We start from the raw sequence: 20,634 nt of genomic DNA, 5'->3' as shown, positions 1-20,634 counted from the left end.
TGAAAATTCAATTGCAAATATTAGTGGAACTAAAGATTTCAAAATTCAATTGCAAATATTAGTGAAACATTTTTTTTATACACTTTTGGAGCACATGATGTTCAGGTGATGAATTTTGCTTTATAAAAAGCATGTGTTTGTATAGAGAAACATGTTTCTATATAACATTTTTTTTCTTTCAAAGTATATACTTTCCATCATTTTAATAAATTTCTTTAATTTCATTTAAAAAATTATTTCTAATGTTATTGTTGCAACTCTATCCCTTAGAGGTTGTTTGGTGGAGGGATTAGGAAAGTAATCCTAGCATAAAATAATGCAATGTCAGAAAGGAAAGATGAGGCAAAATAATCCTTACAAAGTATGCAACGTTTGATTGTCCATACAAGAAAAAATAATTCCGGCATAATTAATACAGCTTTTAGTTGGCTGCACTAAATAATACCCGCACTAATAATGCGGGGATCAATATATTCTTTTCTAGGGATAAAATGTGGAACAAGAACACATGTATCCACAAACAGGAATAAAAGTATTTAAAGACAAAAATGCCCTCAAAGTAAGTAATTCCTACACAACAATACAATCCTTTATATACGGAAACATATCATTAGGCTAGGGGATGGGAGTAAGACAAGTTTTTGGGATCACAACAGTTGCTGGAAAAACGCATTGAGGATTACATTCAAAACACTCGCAGAATATTTCATGCCAAAAGGGGATGACAGTCCCACAGGTCTGAAGGCTATGAGGAGTAGTAGTTCACTGGGACATGAGGTTTAGGAGGAACTTTCAGTACTGGGAGGTGGAAGTATTCCCAAGCTTGGTTGATTTGCTTCATAAACAAAGTAATAACAAAGATAGCCATGATGTATAAAGGTGGGGGCAAAGAATACAGGTGCTTCCAATTAAGTACTATTACGAGAAGCTCGTAGTCAAGGACGAAATGACTTTGCTAATTCTCTTGGTTTGGATGCCTAAGGCACCGAGAAAGGTGTGTTGTTCCTCTTGGCTAGTAGCAAAGGGAGGTTTTCGACAGCGAGAATTTGAGGAAGATTGCATACATCATTTGGTGTTTTATATGCACTCTCGGATAAAAAAAGGAACCATCTCCTTCTATATTGTCGGATAGTTGCTCGCTTGTGGTGAAAAACCCAAGTGGACCTTTAAAAGACAAAGTAGAAGAGACATGGCGGGGGATTTTGTTCCACTAGCACTTATGTGGTCACGTAGAGAGGGGAATAGGGGAGTTTTTGAAGGAGTAGAGAATGATTTAGCACATTTAAGGAATAACCTGTTATTCCTTACTTCTATTTGAAACACCGGTGAGGCTCCTATATGTATAGAAGATCGTAAATAGAAAATCATATCTTTTTGTAGGATTTCTACTTTTTGGTATACCACTTGTATATGGATTATCTTGCCTGGTCAAAAAAGGAATTCCTTCATGTATTCAACGCCACAATCTCTGCATCATTATCCCCCCCCCCCATAACTAGTATGTGAACCATCCAACTCCTTATAGTCTTCGTTTTACTGTATTTGATTTAAAGTACACTTCAGAAAAACGCTTTACTACTTTTCAAGAGAAGATTACACTGGGTTTGTTGTTGTTGTTGTACTTTTCAAGACAAGAGCCCAACCAAAATTATTACTCCGTACATGACAAAGAGCCCGTTTGGATTGGCTTAAGAAAAGTGGCCTTTCAGCAAAAATAGCTTTTAAGCCAAAAAGCAATAAGTTGAGGTTGTCCAGCTTATTACTTTTAGCTTGTTTTAGGCAGCTTTTAACTTATTTTAGGCATTTTTTAACTTTGACAAACACTGAAAAAAACTTAAAAGAGCTTAAAAGCTTATTTGACCAGCTTAAAAGTCAATCCAAACACCCTCAAAATTACAAGGTTCTGGCTTATAAAACCTAATTTTTTCACTTTTTCCAAAATGTCATTTCCAAGAAATACATATATACGTATAAAATATATACACATAAGAACAAGTTCAATGCAGAATATGGATTTCATCAAATTCACACCGTCATTGTACAAGGCAGTATTTCTATGTCTCAAAAAAAGACAATAGAGAAAGAATGATTTGAGTCGTATCAAAAAATTTCTATGTCCCTTAAGAGGCTCAATGATTTCTTGAGCTCCAAACTATCCCTACAAAGGTTGAAATTACTACACTAACACGCAAACAACTTGGCCTTGCCAAAAGAGGATACATGCATATCTTAGAATGAAAGGTAACATCGATCCAAATATGACATCCTCAAAATACGGATAAATGGACCTTGGGCCTAACTCAAACCCAAAAGCTAGCTTATAAGGTAAGGATTGCCCAAGACCATATAAGGAGACCAAGGACCTCAAATCCTACCGATGTGGGACAACTCAACCCCCCCCCCCCTCCCGGCACACGCCCAGGCTTACAAACTGGAGCGTGGACAACATAAATGGGGACCTAACATCGGTAACAATAATTGGGATGAACCTCGCTCTGATACCATGATAAATGGACCTTGGGCTTAGCTCAAACCCAAAAGCTAGCTTATGAGGTGAGGATTATCCAAGACCATACAAGATACCAAGGACCTCAAATCCTACCGATGTGGGACAACACAACAAATAAAAATACATCAAATTCACTTTAGTTATAGGAAAAGGGAAAATAGTGTCTGAAAGTTGACTTATTTGCATTTGAGGTTGGTGAGCAACATAGTAGGGGAACAGACATTTTTTCCCGGAGAAAAAGCATTCTGTTGAATTGCGTGAATCATCTCACTAAAAGCTTAAACTGTTACAGATGACACACTTTTATTTGATTAAGTCTGCAACATGCTCCTTGATCTAATTTTTTTCTAGGAAAAGCACATGAAAGTATTCACTGATTAGTGAGAATAAGGCTCGTACAAAGACATTTGTCTGCTCTAATCCCATGTTAAATTGTGTGAACTTCTTCAAATAAAAATTCACTCTTAAAGAGGAGGCGCTTATTAATTTAATTTAGGTTTGCATTGTCAATCATCTATATTAAGTTCTTTCTGCAGGATATTAGAAGGAAGTTGGGTTCTTCCTACACTCAACTTTCTTTTCCCCTTCAAGCAAATACATGAAAGAAAATGTATATCCTTTTGCTTTTTGCACCATTATCAGGATCACATTTTCAAGAAACAGCAGCCAAGCACCAGATAAGCACAAAAGAGCCACAAAAATAAACTTAGCCCTTCAAAGCTTTATGTGGCTTAATAATTCAAGGTAGTTGAGGGATCTACATATAGATATATAGATCCAATTGTTTTCAATATGAAGCTTCTATGTACAGCAACTATTGTTGTTAATCAGACAAAGAATCAAAAGGGAGTAATTGAGCAGACATGAAGATTACCTGATTCATTATCTTTTGGCATAAATCCAGAGAAGGAAGGCAGCCCAAAATGAAGCATATAGCCATGGTCTTCCATGCTTTTCACATATGCACTAAGAATCTGTACATAACATAAGATAAGCCTCATGTTCAGGAAAAATACACAATATAAGGTAAAGGAACGTGAATATATCATTTAAGGAAAAAGAAGTTAGCAATACACTCCCAGATAATTAATAGAACAGTTCTAAAAGGTAATCAGGCACCAAAATTTAGATAATGTATGTATTTCTTATAGGAAAGCATAGAAGGAAAGGAATCAAATTAAGGAACTACAAAGAAAGGAAGCACAGGGCATGTGCAAGAGCTGAGAACATCCACTCAGACTTGCTTGCTTCAGCGCACATAAGATTCCTTTGTGTATAGATGATTTGGTTCGGTCACCTAAAATACCTTAGCTACCTTAAAAAGACCAGGATCAAAATTAACTCGCCCTATTAAGGAAAGGGGCAGCATCTTTCTCATCCTTTTACATTGTTAATTGGTTTGCATATGTTTAAGCTCGTGACTTATTAAGCTTTCTTTCCTACTCGTGTATTCCTTTTCTCCTTGTTTTCTGCTTATTGTCTACGATTTTTAACACCAAATCTCAGCAAAAGCATTGAAGTCTTGCACCTTAGATCTTGCATTGTAGATTTCCCAAACACCTTTTTTATGTCCCGTGCATTTTGTCTCTTCATCGTAATCCAAATCTAAATCATAATATCATTTCCTGATGATGAAAAGTCACACCATTCGTGAACCAGCCTTCACCGTGAATGATTTGATATGATAATTTCCTCTATCCATTTATTGTCGCTTCACCTTTTTGGTGTGCACAAATTGCTTTCTCATTACTTTTTACTAAAGTTTCAACCATTGTCCCAACTAAAAAGCAACTAACTTTACATTCAAGAAACTATATCTCTATAACTGTTTTCATCACCTCCTTTTTTTATAATTGTGGTGACTAGGCCAGCAGCCATGCGCGCATCTCGAATAATTCCACGAGGTACCTGCTACCTTCCACCAGTACAAATATAAAGTAACTTTGTCCACTAAGGCTTGGACAGATCGGAAAAAATCACCTAGTGTTTTTACCTTCTCAAACAAAGTTTACATTCAAGAACCTAATTGACACATAAGTAAATAAAGGATTGGGGCAAATACCATTCCACCAAAGAGTAAAGTAAGAGCAACTTGGTGCAGAAGCCTCATGCGTTTAAGTAGGGTCCTAGAAGGGTCGCACCTAAGGAGATATGATACAGGCAATCTATCCTGATGCAAGCGTCAATGGCTATTACATGGCTCGAACCCGTGACCTATAAGCCACACCGAGAAAACTTTATTGTTGTTCTACCCCTTCTACCCAAAGAAAACTTGGTTAAATTGCATAATCGATTATTCACATTCAATTTTTTTATTCAATTATATTTATCTCTCTAGTTGCTAACTCAAGAGACTGCACAAGATTTTTCCCACTTGCTTGACTTTATTTGTCAGGTTTGTAGTCCATAATTACTTCTCTTTTGATCAAACTGTATGATAACGGGCCCATCAGTTCATGGCCTATAACTTCCCAAATTTTACGGCTATAAGTCTTGATTCAAAACTTGAAATCAATCAAAACTTCGGCGCATCGAACCTTCTATTTTTTTTTTTATTTTTTTTTTTTGATGAGGTAAAATTTTATTAGAAAAAACAGATACTGTGAAAGTACAAAAATAATATTGGTTATAAAACATTACAAACCTAAGCTATCAAGCATGTCCAGCATGTTTTGAAGATCCAATACAACACTTCCATCTCTCCAATAGTACAAGTAATGTAAATGTTAGATAGTTATGTGTAAATAGTCCTAGTCTCATATGTAGTAGGTATAGAATATGACCTATAGCCCGTTTGGCCAAGCTGCAACAATCAGCTTATTTTCAGAAGTGCTTTTTTTCAAAAGTGCTTTTCTCAAAAGTACTTTTGGCGAGAAGCAGTTTGTGTTTGGCTAATTAGTTTGAAAAGCACTTTTGAACAGCAATTAGTGTTTGGCCAAGCTTTAAAAAACTGCTTCTAAGTGTATTTTTCTCAAAACTGCTTCTGTTTCTCTCCAAAAGCACTTTTTTCCTTCCAAAAGCTTGGCCAAACACCTCAATTTTTGGCCAAAAGTGCTTTTGGCCAAAAAAGCACTTTTGGCCAAAATAAAGCTTGGCCAAACAGGCTATTAGTCATCTTATCAGGCTGTACCAGCCTTTTCTCATATGTAGTAGGAGTAGAATATGTATTATATAAGGCTCATTGTATCATTGTTAATAAATATAGATTTTTCTCCGATGCAATCTCACATGGTATCAGAGCTTCAGTGAGAAAATTATCCCTGTGCGTTATTCCAGCGACATCCGGGGAGAAAGATCTCATCACCGTGCAATTTTCCGACAACTTCATCTTGTTCCCAGGGTTCATCACTGTTATAGTGGTATTGTGCATATACCAGTACCACCATCAGATCTGAAACCGTTGTGCGACCAAACCCCAGAAATTCCAGTCCCATCGGAACAGAAAAGTCAGTCACCGTGCGTCTTTCTGGTTGACGACTCAAGATTGATTTGCATTATCTCCTCATCGGTAAGTTTTGTGCGAAAACCAACACTACCATCTTGTTTGGAAAAGTCAGGCGACAAAATCCCAGTCAATCGATTCGGCAGAAAGTTGCTCATGCACCTCTACGCGCCGCCGAAACTAGGGTTCCGACGAGCTACAGTAACTTTTCCGGCACGCGTGAGCCATTGTGGCTACTTTTTGACAAAATTTCTTCAGGACAACTTACTTGTCCAGTGATTCCGAGCCTACCAATATAAATTACATCAAATTTTGACAACTTTTATTTTTTCCGGCATGAACAGTACTTTCCAGAAAAGTTTCTATTTTTTGGTGGTATTTTAGAACCTATTTTGTAGTGTGGAACTCGGCTTAGTCTCGCTAATTTCAAAAATTTCCGGCGACCTTTCGGCCAACTTCTGTTTATTAGCAATTACCTGGTTTTGATGTTCAAGTGGAGTCTAGTGGCCTTATATGTCGAATGATCAACTTGCAGATAGTTTCACCAAGTCCCTTCATGGTCCTCGTATTAGTTATATATATGTCACAAGCTCAGTACATATGATTTGTATGAAACGGCTTGAGGGGGAGTGTTAGATAGTTATTTGTAAATAGTTTCATATAGTAGGAATAGAATATGTCCTAGTCTCATATGTAGTAGGTGCAGAATATGTCCTAGTCTCATATGTATTAGGAGTAGAATATGTATTATATATAGGGCTCATTGTATCATTGTTAATAAATATAGATTTTTCTCCCGTGCATTCTCACAGTAAACATTTATATTTCACAGACTGCAACTGCTCCTTTTTTCCTTCAAAACACCTCTTATTTCTTTCTTTCCATATTTTCCAGGCTATGCTAAGAGGAATAGCTCTCCAGATCTTTCTTAGGGATGCTATTGGACATGGAGTTTCCCAGCACTCTAACATATTTCTAAACTTCATAGGACTCATCCAAAAGATGCCAAAGTTAGCCATAAACATGGTCCACACCTGCCAAGCAAACTCACAATGCACAAAAATATGATCCACACTTTCACAAGATTTTTCACATAAGTAGCATATGCTACACATAATCCAACTCATTCTCATCAACTTTTCATGGGTCAGACACGCTACATGAGACACTAGCCAACCAAAACATGCAATTTTTGTTGGAACTATATTCTTCCGGATCATTTTCTAAGGCCACTTTTGTACTTGCACTGACGGATCAGCATTAAGTATTTTATAAAGCAAGCTTACAGAAAAAACTCCGTTTTTATGATATTTGCATATGCCCTATCAATTGTTAGTCTATTAAATAACCTCCTCCTCCTCTCTATGATCTCATACCAGTAATCTCCAATTTCTCTAATTTCAAATGACTTATATCCCATACAAAAGAAAGCAATCCTTGCCATCAGGGGACAGCCAACTTTCTACAATCACCTTTCTCGTCACTGTATAACTAGGCGTAAGTTACTCAGTGATTGTAAAAATGAATCAATGGCAAGTAGAGAAGATGAAAGGAAAGGAAGAAATAGAATCTAAGAAAATCGAAATAGAAAGAGAGATTTGTCGGAGATGCTAATCGGAAAGAAGAGGAAGAAAAAAGTAAATTAGCACACTTCCCAAGAGGGAGAAAAGAGAACTCCATTCTTTTTTGTTGCTTAGTCTTTTTTCTCATCTAAACTTCATATGATGCTTCTGGCTTCAAAATAAAGATACAAATAACTTTGTTTCTACCTTTCTAAATTTACTCTGATTAGGTTTTGTCTATTGCTCTATTGCATGCTGCATTTTCTATTTTCTGCTTCGGATTGTGAAAATACTTGAGGTTCAAATGATAGCTTGTTTACTTAAGACATCACCTTTCAAGTATTCCCCACCATCAGGTTGCTAACCGAAGAGATTGCACAAGATTTTCCCCAATTGCTTGACTTTATTTTTAAAGTCTATAGTCTAGAATTACTTCTCTTTTGATCAGTGTTGTTAAAAGCGACCGCTTCCTCACTTAAAGCGAGAAGCGATGCGAAGCGGACCATGTGGCACTTTTCTGATCTGAAGCGTATCGGGTATACAAAAGCGATCGCTTCCCCGGAAAAAGCGAGAAGCAGGGAAGCGAACAAAGCGACAAAAGCGAGCGTTTCTTTTTATAACTAGGCTGCCAACATTAATTAATTAAAAAGGCTCTCTTTTTTTAAAAGACGATGGAGCAGCAACAACAGAGAACAACAGAGGCAACTAGGGTTCAAATTTTCTACACTTTTCAACTTCAAGATCAAGTTTGGTCCTAGGTATGTGATTTCCTCCTCCTCCTCCTTTTTCTTTTTCTTTTCACTGTTTCAGCGTCCAAATAGCAACGAAATGTTGGCGAATTTTCTTTCCCTTCAGTTCTTCTTTTTCACATTCTCTTTTTCTTCTTCATTTTCTCTCACTATTTCAGCGATAAATTGCAGCGAAATTCTGCCCATTCTTTCGTTTTAGTTATACTACCATTTTTTGGTATACTTACTGCAATTTTTTTTTCATATCATTTATTCTTAGTTCTTGTTGCCAATTTTATGTGTTATCTAGTTGTTCTTTTAATGGCACCAAAAGAAGATAGGAAAGACTCGGCTTGGGCTTATTCTACAAGAGTTAGCGAGACCAACAAGATGGCAATTAGATGTCTTTTTTGTGACAAGATTTCAAAATTGCATCTAATCAGTGGTGATCCAAACGTCGCCATCTTGTCCTAAAGTTCCGCCACATGTGAAGGAAGAAATGAAAGCATACCTTCAAAAAAAAGAGTTAAAGACTCAAATGCATCATGAACAAGAACAATTGCATAATCTTAATGATGACGATGATGAAATAGAAAAAGGTGACGATGGTTCGTCGCTTCCATTAAAATCTCAAAAGCGAAGAAATATACAAATAATATCTTCAAGTTGTGGATCTACTAGTAAGACTAAAGGTCCTTGGATCGTTATATCCAGCAAAAACCAGGAGATGTGAGAGGGAAAAGTGGTAATCGTCAAATTGATGCCAAAGCGTTTTTGAGGGATCGTGCGATTGCAATGTTTGCGCGATGGATGTATGATGCGGGTCTTCCTTTTAATTGTGTTAATTATACTGATATTTTTTCTGCTTTTATTGAGCCCCAAACTTACTTACTCGTGGCAACCTTCCAACCGCCCAACGACCTATAACGCTAGTCACTACTCCCACTGGGGCTAGGACTCCAATATGGTCCAGGAATGAAGCCTCCAACTTATCATGAAGTTAGAGGTCCGTATCTAAGAAATAGGTGGAAGAGACTAACAAAACCGTGGAGGAGCACAAAGCAGAATGGAACAAGTTTGGTTGTTCCATTATGATAGATAGGTGGACGGCAAGAAATGGAAAAATGATCATCAATATCTTGTTGAATTCTCCTAAGCGAAGCTTGTTTCTTGAGTTCGTTGATGCAAGCAAATCTTCTACAGATTCAACCAAAATGTACTCTTTGTTCAAGAGTACAATAGACTCTATTGGAGCAAAAAATATTGTTCAAGCTGTCACGGACAACGCCAGTGAAAATGTTAAAGCTGGTGATTTGATGTCTGAAGCGTACCCGCATATTTATTGGACTCTGTGTGCAGCACATTGCATTAATTTGATCTTCGGTGATATTTTCAAGGAAAGACCCTTCAGTTCAATCTTTAAACGGGCAATTAGAGTGCATTCCTATATTGTTCGAATGCCTTTGTTATTGAATACGATGAAGAGATTCACTAAACAAAGAAGCTTGGTGAAACCTGCAAAGACAAGATTTGCTACCGCTTTCTTGACTTTGCATAGGATGTATGAGCAAAAAAGTAATTTGAAGAAGTTGTTTGTTTCAGATGAGTACACTAACAGTGCCTATAGAAGGGAAGCTCGAGGGAGAGAACCTACAGATATTATGCTTTCTACTTCATTCTGGAATAATATGGTTCATGCATTGAATATTGGTGGTCCTTTTAAAGTGCTTCGTTTGGTAGATGGAGAGCAAAGACCACCAATGGGCTACCTTTACAAAGCAATGGATAGGGCAAAAGTGGTTATTCGAGACTCTTTTAGTGATTAAAGAAAATATAAAAGAGTCTTTGAGATCATAGATAAAAAGTGGAGTGGTCAGATTCATCGCCCTTTGCATGCAGCTGGACTTGTTTTGAACTCGGAACTGTTTTATGACAATGAAGAAAGGATTATAGGAGATGAAGAATTGTGGAATGGATATATTGAATGTATTGAGAAGTTGATACCCGATTTATCCGTGCAAGATAAAATAACAGAGCAATTTAGTACTTATAGGAATGCTGAGCAACTTTTTGGAAAAAACATGGCTATTGGACAATGAATGTATAAAGTCACCAGGTGAGCGAGTGCTTATATGTTGCTTTATAGTTAATAAGTTATTTCTTCATCAATATTATGCTTTGAATATTTGTTCTACTTCTACAGTTGAATGGTGGAAGCAATATGGCCATTCCACTCCAGAATTACAAAAGTTTGTCATCAAGGTTCTAAGTCTAACCTGTAGCTCATCCGGGTGTGAAAGGAATTGGAGCGTGTTTGAACATGTAAAAACTAAGAAAAAAGATTTAGTATATTAAGACAATTCAATTATATCGCAATTGTCCTAATCTTACTAATTACTTATTATTTGCATATTCATACCAAAAAGAGGAACAAACTAACCTTGAAGCGTCTCAATGATCTAGTCTTCACCAAGTACAATAGAACATTGAGGCGTTGTTACAACGCTCGCAATATAATTGATCCAGTTAGTTTGGACAATATCGATGATGCTAATGAATGGCTAACCAAAGTCCCGATAGATCATGTAGATGAAGAAGTATTTGAGGAAACTTCTGATTTCACTTGGGGTGATGTAGCGGAGGCGCGTGGAATTGAGGAGAGGATTTATGGTTTGAGGGGGAGCACCTCAACTTCAAGCTCACAGAGGAAGGGAAAAGCAGCTACTTTGTCCCTAGTTGATGAAGAAGAAGAAGTTGAAGAGCAATATAATAATGATAGTGGAATACAAGAATTTGACAATCTAGTAGAAGAATAGGATGCTCATTTTGTGCATTAATTGATGCTACTCTTTTGTTTTTACATTGAAGTATTGAACAGTTGCTTACAGTTACATGTGTTGTCTATGCAGTATTTATTTTAATATTTTTAAAAATTCCGCTTCACTTCAAAAAAGCGAGCGCTTCGTGTGTCGCTTTAAGCGAAAAGGGGCTTGTCGCGTTTCCTCGCTTCATGCTCTTCACAACACTGCTTTTGATCAAATTGAACTATTTGGGCCCGCCAGTTTATAGCCTGTAACTCCCCGGGTTCTTTTACAGCTATACTTCCCGATCCAAAACTTGAAATGAATTAAAACTGTGGCACATCGTACTTTCTGTTGAAACAACTTTGTTTCTACCTTCTAATAAAATTAGGTTTTGTTAGCTGGTAACTATTGCCAGCACCATTTTCTGTTTTCTTTTTTTTAGAAGGTAACATTTGTGTATATTTATATAACAGTACATAAGTTGTATTGAAACCATATTTACATGAAAACAAAAAAAGGGGGGCTACTGAGCTACTGTCCTAGCAGTATCCTAGAGATTCTAGGATTGATACAGTATCTTCTGGCCACTTTTGTTTACACCAAAAATAAAAAAGTAGGACACAATTCATTTTGATCTTCTGCACTGAATTGCTGTTGTCCTCAAAACATCTAGAGTTCCTCTCCTTCCAGATTGTCCACCATATACAAGCTGGGACAGTCCTCCATCTATCTCTGCTACCAGCTCCAGTTCCAGCTTCATCCCAACTAGTGAGCACTTTAGTAATCTTAGAGGGCATTGTCCATGAGATACCTCTGAGATTAATAAATATCTTCCATAGTTGATCGATGAAGCACCTAGAGCACAGTGGAATCCCCCTCTTCATAAGATTGTCTTGTGTCAGAACTACCTCATTTGCAAGTAACCAAGTGAAGCAAGATACCTTGTAAGGTATCTTGACTTTCCAAATATGTTTCCATGGCCAATTAGTAATTTGTATGTTTGTATGATTAAATATCGTGTACGCTTTATTCACCTTGTATATGCCACTGTTGTGGCCCTTCCACCAAAAAGTATCCCTTCCATTCTGTAGGCCTTTGAATACTTCCAGTTGCTTGTAGAGCTCAGTCAGCCTACTTAGTTCCCAGTCATTCAGCCTTCTTCTAAGTATTAGATCCCAACTTTGAGGAGTCCACATTTCAGCAATAGTCTTTTGTTTGTGTTGAGCTAGGCCATACATATCAGGGAATAACATCAAGCTTCCAGATCCAAACCAATTATCCTGCCAGAAGGAAGTTTTGGTACCATTTTTCACTCTAACGTAAGATTGGCTCTTCACTGCAGGCCAAATTTGATAGATCTCCATAAGCTAACCCCATATGCTGTGTTGACTTCCTTTGACACCCAGTTGTTTTCTTCTCCATATTTAGCTTTAATGACATTACTCCATAAGGATTGAGGGTCTTGAGAGTATCTCCATAACCACTTCATCTTCAGGGCTTTGCTTTGATTCTTTAAATTCCTGATACCTATCCCACCTTTGTTCTTGCCAATAATGAGAGATTTCCATTTCACTAAGTGAAAACCCCTCTTTTCTTTGTTTCTTTGCCACAAGAAAGATCTTCTGAGTCTATCCAGTCTCTGAGTGACACTTACATGGATGGGAAAGAGTGACATCATATAGGTTGGAAGTGAGTTTCTGGTTCAATAGCGAAAATACTTGGGATTCGCATATGGTGTCCCCTTTCAAATATCCCCCCATCATCCCCCTAAGACAACTTTTTACCTGCATACTCTACTTCAACTACACGGAAAAGCATTGTAAGAACTTTACTCTCTCCCATCATAACACCTCTTGCATTAGTAACCCCCCATTTCCATAACAACTTCTTCCAATTCTCAACTTCCCTCAAGTACTCCAACACCCATTAGATTTCCTTTCCTGTGAAAGAATGTCAAGACATAGCACCGCACACATCCTCACAAAGGATTAGAGAAACCTATCTAGCATGTAAAACTCCTTTAATTCAGACGTCTATCTCCAGCCAAGCTAAAACCATTCATACTCTTCCTACACACTTTACACTCTTCTGATGAAGAAAAATGCCTATCAACTGATGAAGAAGTGACAATAGTGTTCATGAAAATATGTAATATGGAGAAGCACTTTAGAGATAAGGGTTTTAAGATGAGTAGAAAAAATTATATATGGACCGTCAATTAGACCCCATAGAAGGATAAAACTGGAATGTGATTATATATTCACCATAATCTTGCTAGAGAATGGCATGATAGATGAAGATATGGCACATAACATAATAATAGGACACAAAAGAGTGTGACATGCTTGCTATGCAATAGGAAATAACCAAAATAAATGAAGATTCTAAAGAATTGTGGTGACACCACAATACTTTATAGGAGTGAATGTTGCCCCTTCGCATATCCAAAAGATGAGGGTCCATGAAATGTGATTATATATGCACCATCAATCTTGCTAGAGAATGGCATAATAGATGAAGATATAGCACATAACATTATAATAGGATGGCTAACACGAACAACTGTGACACGCTTGATATGCAATAGGAAATAACCAAAATAAAAGATAATTCTATAGAATTGTGGTGACATCACACTATATGGGAGTGAATGTTGACCCTTAGCATATCCCGAAGATGAGGGTCCCCGAAATATGAATGTCAAAATGGATGTGTGATCATACAATCTTGGACAAGATTAGAAATGTTCACATCCAGCAAAAAGTGCAAGTACCACAAAAAGGATATAAAATAAAAATAAGATAAAGTCCCCTATGGTGGTTACTGGTTAGCCCATGTCCTACATACACCTCCACGTGCACCTGTCTTTAGGCACGACATTATGAAGATTGAAGGTGCTAAAATGAGACGAGGAAGATCCAAAATCACATGGATAAAATTGTCTCACACCTATCATTTATCGGCATCAATGCATACTTAGCCAAGTACAAAACACAACGGAAGGAACAGATCCATAAAACTACTATCAATTAGTTGGACTTTTGTTTATAACCGTGGTGTCCGGGCCAACGCGCACGCAACTCGACTAATTACAGGGGATACCTGTCACCTCCCACCAGCAACAGGTACCAGGTAACTCTATCCACCGAGGCTTAGACAGATGGGAAGAAATCACCTAGTATTTTGCCTCCGTTGGGATTTGAACCTGAGACCTCATGGTTCTCACCCACTTCATTAACCACTACGTCATACCCTTGGGGTGCTATTATCAATTAGATGGAATTTAGGTTTACTTCATTAACCACTAGGTCATACCCTTGGGTGCTACTATCAATTAGATGGAATTAAGGTTTACTTATCATTGTTTCTTTATTAAAAAAAGGTTTACTTATTGTTTTTACAAATACAATAGGTCCAATGTCACCATGAGTATTTCTGGTTTTGAATAAACTTGTATACCACTGTAGAGTTCAGTGTGAGATCTAAAGAAGCTCTAAAATTAAAGAGCCCAGAATTCCCCTTCAAATGCAAATTATTTACGAGCAAAGAAAATTTTGAATGTGTTTGGCCCAAATAAAGCAGAATGGTTACAGAGGATTCATATTACCAATTTTTTTCCGAATTCAGACGTACTTGATTGATTGATAAGTGTACGTTCACTTGGATTTCTGAGTTATCTTTTCAATAAGGTGGATTTATGAGTTATCTTACTGTAAAAATATTTCTTCTTACACTAACCATTAACAAAAAATTCACAAGTTTGTCAATTTTATTCATTCATTTCTCAAATATTAGTTGTCAGCTTATGCCTCAAAATCTGAAATGCATATCAGACTACCGTATAATTTCTAATTTTCTTTTTTGTTGTTGGTAAGTACTTTCTAATTTTCTCCTTGATAAAACAAAAGGCAGGACAATGATAATATTCTGTTGGGGAAATTGTGAAGCCTTCATTTTAATTTTAATTTGTTTTAAAAAAAAATTAGCAAAAGGTAACTATAAAAACCTCATCTTGTAACAACCTCCTTACTAGGCTACAGCACGATAGAAATAATTCAAAATGGTGGTAACTAAAAGATTATTAACATACCATTCCTTCTTGAATAACGTCAAGAGTTAAACTCTTGTGCAATAAAGCGAGACGCAAAGAAAGCCAAAGTTTTCTCTTCCCCGCTTCTTTCTTGTCGTCATCCAAATGCAAGACGATGCAAGAAACAAGCTGCCCGACGTGATATACACTAGAAAGGAGATTGGTGTTCATCTCCGACTGTAAAGGAAAATTTGAGCCATTAAAAAAATAAAATAACACAACAATCATTAAGAACAGGTAATATCTTCAACAATTACTTTTATTAGAGTAGAGATGATAAACTATGTAGAGATTTAAGGAACCTTGCATTGAATTGACCTTTATTAGAATTCTTTGATTCAAGCTATACTTCCATTAAAAAAAATCCCAATATTTTGAAAAAGTAATAAACATTATTAATTAAAAGGGAAAACTCCTCATATAAGATGTATATAAAATCAAGTGTTCTCTACACACAATATTTCAGCTATTATTTGTTTGTGTAATTGTGTGTATTACCTCAAAAATTAAACAACTAAATGAACAAATTGTGCCACTGATAATTCTCTTTGGTGAAAAGAAAAAACTAGAAGGATTATATCTTTAATAATTCATAAAGGTTTCAGACAGAGACTGAATCGAATTTATGCGCTGCTAAAGAGAAGTCATACTTGGATGATACATCATCATCTTATGATAGGAAAGAACAATCAATGGTTTCCTCCAGCATAGAAAAGTAAACATAAACATAAAAATAATCTCCTCAAATCTAAGTATGTGTTGTACATCTGTAAAAGCTTCCACTTCAAAGGTTAACATTGCATGTCTTAACTAATGGGGTTACATATGGAAATCTCCCTTCATTATTCGATTTGTGGTGTGTGCCTCTAAGATTTTACTAACAAATTCTTCTAGATCATGGAAAGTAAAAGGAGTTGAGCTTTTCTTATGAAGAAAAAGAGTTAAGCTTTTTCTCTCCAAAACATCAAATTGTGTGCCCAAAAATGACCTCATGGATGTAAAATACTTCGAATAAGATACAGCTCATCGTTTAACCATCTTTGACCTTAAACAAGATAACTGTTATATTCTGAAAATGTTTTGCACAGTAATATCCGGGAACTCAAGTTCAAGTAAAAAGATCAGTTTAACCTTGCCCAGTTGGTTTTCATATAGTAAATAATAACTACTCCACACCTCTCATAATGGTTCTCAAGATATTGGCTAAAGATTAAAAGGATATGAATCCATTAAAGGACTGACCAAAGCTCTTGTGAATACAACATATTTCAGATATGCTATAGCTCAATGTTTATCCGTATTTGAGTAAACAAGAAGACCTTTCTCTAATGGAGATCCTTAGCATAGTATTATCTAGGAACTTAATTCAAGTAACAAGATCATTTTAACTTTGACATGTTAAATTACGTGAAATAGTATCACCCGTTGCGTCTCAAGAAATCGACTATGAACTCAAAGGATATGAATCCATTGAAAGGCCGACCAAATGTCTCATTAAGGACTTAAGGGAGTGGTACATCAGAATTTTCTTGAGATGCAATAACCATATATCTTTTTCAGTAAGCCATGAGAGACTATCAAACATAAGGAATCAAAAACATTTCCTATTAATTTAACCAAAAATTAGACTGGGTAAAACCTTAAACCAATTAATGATTTTATACCTTCTAGTGCATTTCATCAACAAAAACAAATATGCCTCAATGCCAAGCAAGTTCGCTAAGTGAACTAACCCGTTTAAGACAACCTTAATTCAATAGTTGAAGATTCAAATATCCCACCACTAGAAACTCTCTATGTATTCTGCTGGCATACTAATCTCTAACAAGATTAGAAGGCTCCTAGTTAGCTAAACCTTAACCACAGCTAATTGATACCTCTTACATGAATCTTTTCTTTCATTTTGCCCTATTTTGTGCCAACTCTGCATGGTTTCTAAGAGACTGTAGGTGTTTGAGACAACTTCTTTATATGAGATTTTAGGCTTACCATCCTTTTAACACCTCCTACTCAAATGGGGCTTAAAAGAGACATTATTTACTTAGAAAGAATACAAGTAAACATAAAGAGCCTTAATTGGATATGTCTACTTCAGTAGCATTTGAATTTCAAGGGCATTTAGTCAATAAGTTTAAACTAGTGTGGGAACATCACTTTTTGGTTGGTTACAGTACCTCACCTTCTTTTATCCTCCCATTTAATAGATAAATTGAAGAAATTGATGCACCACACACTACATAATGAAAACTCCTGCCTAGAATAAGCTCTGGAACAAAAGTTATTCTTCTTAAATTGTCATTAATAAAAGTACTTCAGGAATATAGCGAAAATACAGTGCATAGAACGTATACTTAGGATTCAGAAAATAACGATTCAGAAATTAAGTTGTCAGAAGATTCAGTACCATTTTTGCTCCATCCTTCACAAAAGGAGGAACTGCTTCAGATGCTCGAACCAACCCCCGCAAGCCTCCTGGGAGACTGACAACAATATCTTTCTCATTTACTTCAGAAACCACTCCCCAGAGCTTCATTCCAGGAGATATATTCTGAATGCATAAGAAAGCGAAGCAGTTATATGTTTATTGCCAGTTGGCGTAAGTGTTAGGACAACCACACAGCATAAAACTTGGAACACAGATAGACATGATGAATTACATATGTAGTTGCTAAAAATGAACTTGTAAACTGTTTAACTGCCTAAACAACATGATGGAATTTCTGAAGTCCATGACGTCGTATAAGGCACATGTAATTGTGAAAGCAAAAGGTTTCACAGACATTTTTTTATAAAGTAAATAATTTTTCATTGACGAAAGGGCCAAAAAAGAAAAGCCGTCGCATACAAAAATAGGAAGAGAAATGCTTCAAGAAGCGATTGAAACCACGATCCCAAGGTTTTCACAGACATGTGAGCAAGTTGTTAAGTACACTCTTTTTTCGAGAGACAGACTTCCAGCTAAAGTAAGAATTTTATTAATGCAAGTACGAAGAAGGTACTGCAGACCACAAAATTACAGCGACGGTATGGTTCTCTATCTCTGCTCCGTTAGAAAGCTACTATACTAACAGAGCATGTTTAGCTTTATGATGAGATACACCCTTCAACAGACATACATGGTTAAATGAAATGTCCTACATCTACTGCACTCAGACCTAAAACTATAAACACAAACGATAAAAGCAAGTGCCTGAGTACTAGCCAGAAAATGAAGAGATCAGAAGAAAAAGGAAAAAAGTCTGAGAGAAAAAGTCAAAACACATTGAACAAGGTTAAAATGGAGGTAAGTAATGCATAAGGTGCTAACTATCAAAAAGAAAAATGCATATGGCGTGCAAGAAAATCAGCAAAAAAAATTCTTTTTGATGGCGCACATTTCGACTAATTCCACGGGTACTTGCTACCTCACACCAATACAGGTACTGAATAACTCAAGAAAATCTGCAACAATTGAGCTAATTTCCTTTTCTGTTCCCCTTTTTTTTTGGACAATAGGTGGCAACTAGTGTTGGCAGTTCCATTGTCATTTTTTAAATATGGAAATACCCAAAGATTCAACTGCACTAACCAATTCAAGAACTTTTACAATGATATTATCAGCAAAGCACATATATTTCAAAAAATGACTTCTAAATCAGATTCATATGGATGAAACAACTCCACCTTAATCATAATGGTATGACAACTTCTTTTTTATAAGGAAAACATTGTGATATCTTAGCATGTACCCTGTTGTTTTACCGTTTTACGATTGAAAAGTTATCTTTCCGTCCTACTATGCAAGCAGCTACTCGATTTTCAATCCCACAGCCTTAATATCATACTTCGTGCACTTGAATTTTCAACAGACATCCAATTACCAAGTCCAAATATAATTTGTCTCATTAACATTTATACTCTTTTGACATTTTTCAACAGGATGGGCAGTGACAAAATCATTCTTTGAAAGGGATACAAAATACAGAGAAACTACTTATAATTGTAAATTTCCCTAATGTTCAAGGCTCAAGCCACAGATATAGCACACGTCTATGATCAGTCTGAATCCTCTACAATTCCAGGAAAAGTTAGTTAAGAAATTCCAGGCAGGCCATACCTTTAAAGTGATCCTGTTAGCAAACCTCGGCAATTTCCCATTGATGCCACCGCCAAAAAGCGAACCTAAGTCATCTTCTGTTGATTGACTACTCCGTTGCACCTTGTTTTGCTTCTTCCCCTTCTTCTTCAACAATCTCTCTTCAGCCTCAAACTCTGCATCCACCTCAGCTCGAACTTCATCCAATTCCTCTCTACTCAAAGAACTTCCCCCACCTACAAAATTCATATGGACAAACCGGTGCATATGTTCGAGAAACCAAATTAAATATATCATACATATTTTTCGCTCAACAAACCAATACGACCGAGAAAATTAAATAAACTAGCTCTTTCCAAAGAAAAAATCTTTAGACAGATAAATGCATGTCAGTAGATATGCACAACAAGGGAAATGCCCACTACATTTTTTTTTCTCACAAGCAGTTATATGATCAAGAAACTGAACAAATTTTCATAAAAGCTAATATGTTGACCGGACCCAATAGCAATATTCCAATAGAAATACCCACAACAATCTTCATGACCCATTTTTCCATTAAATGCAATTTAATATACAAATAATAAACTGAACAAAGTTGCTTCCTTTTACAAAAAAGAAATGGTGATTGAGCAGAAGAAGAACCTCTAGGGAAGTCAGGAACGTCGTCTTCAAGCTGAAGGGGCATGGTTGAAACGTCGCCTTTGCCTTTGGCCTTGAATGGTTTTTTAGATGGATTTTGAACATTCATTGAAGCGGGTTTAGAAAACTTTTTGCTTTGGGATTTCTTTGAAGGAGGTGCCATGTTTCTACTATGTTTTTCCTCTTTCAATTTTCAGAGAAACAATACGACGTTCTTGTCCGAGAAAGAAAGAACGAGAAGCCAGAGACTGGCGGAGGGTTTAGAAGGGTTTAAGTTGATGGATTTTGACGATGGGCCATGTGGGCTGGTACAGATTTTTGCTATTTCAATTTGCTGTCAAGTGCATAAATATAAGGTAACTATCTCACAAAGCTTCAAAACGGCTGCACCCCATATATTTTTTTCTCTTATTATGTTTCAAACCTAAAATCGGTCATATTTATATGGAATTTTTACCTCCTATTGCAAAGGTTAACACCTTATTTATTTTAAATAAATACCATTTTAAAAAATTATATTCTATAGATACCTTTTAAAGTTTATAGCAAAATATCTAATTTTGGTTACCTCCTACCCCTAAGCCACTAAATACGTTATTTAGTTACACTATTTTCTTTCTCTCTCTACTTTGATATATGCCGTTGTGGGAGAGACGAATTTAAACCCTAACCCAGCTACTACATACGCTATGAGAGTGCTCACAAACAAACCTGCTCAAAATCCATCAAAACAATTCTTAAACCTATTGAAATAGTTCATGGAGAACCTACTATTGTGTTTA

General features: G+C 36.3%; 1 protein-coding gene across 1 annotated transcript in view; it reads right to left on the bottom strand.

Moving 5' to 3' along the window:
* LOC107768241 (rRNA biogenesis protein RRP5) overlaps nt 1-20,175 on the bottom strand; it is a 46,719-nt gene extending 26,544 nt beyond the window's left edge. Inside the window, exons 1-5 of the mRNA XM_016587353.2 lie at nt 19,856-20,175; nt 19,232-19,446; nt 17,540-17,683; nt 15,136-15,312; nt 3,384-3,483 (exon numbers count right to left, since the gene is read on the bottom strand). Of these exons, the coding sequence (XP_016442839.2) occupies nt 3,384-3,483; nt 15,136-15,312; nt 17,540-17,683; nt 19,232-19,446; nt 19,856-20,015 (796 nt within the window). The 5' untranslated portion in view covers nt 20,016-20,175. The remainder of the gene's footprint in view (nt 1-3,383; nt 3,484-15,135; nt 15,313-17,539; nt 17,684-19,231; nt 19,447-19,855) is intronic.
* Nucleotides 20,176-20,634: the final 459 nt, after the last annotated feature.

This window comes from Nicotiana tabacum, chromosome 5 (genome assembly GCF_000715075.1).
Source record: "Nicotiana tabacum cultivar K326 chromosome 5, ASM71507v2, whole genome shotgun sequence".
NCBI classification, from domain to species: Eukaryota; Viridiplantae; Streptophyta; class Magnoliopsida; order Solanales; family Solanaceae; genus Nicotiana; species Nicotiana tabacum.
The sequence above is the reverse complement of the archived record's forward strand: the minus strand, read 5'-3'. Positions and strand labels throughout refer to the sequence as shown.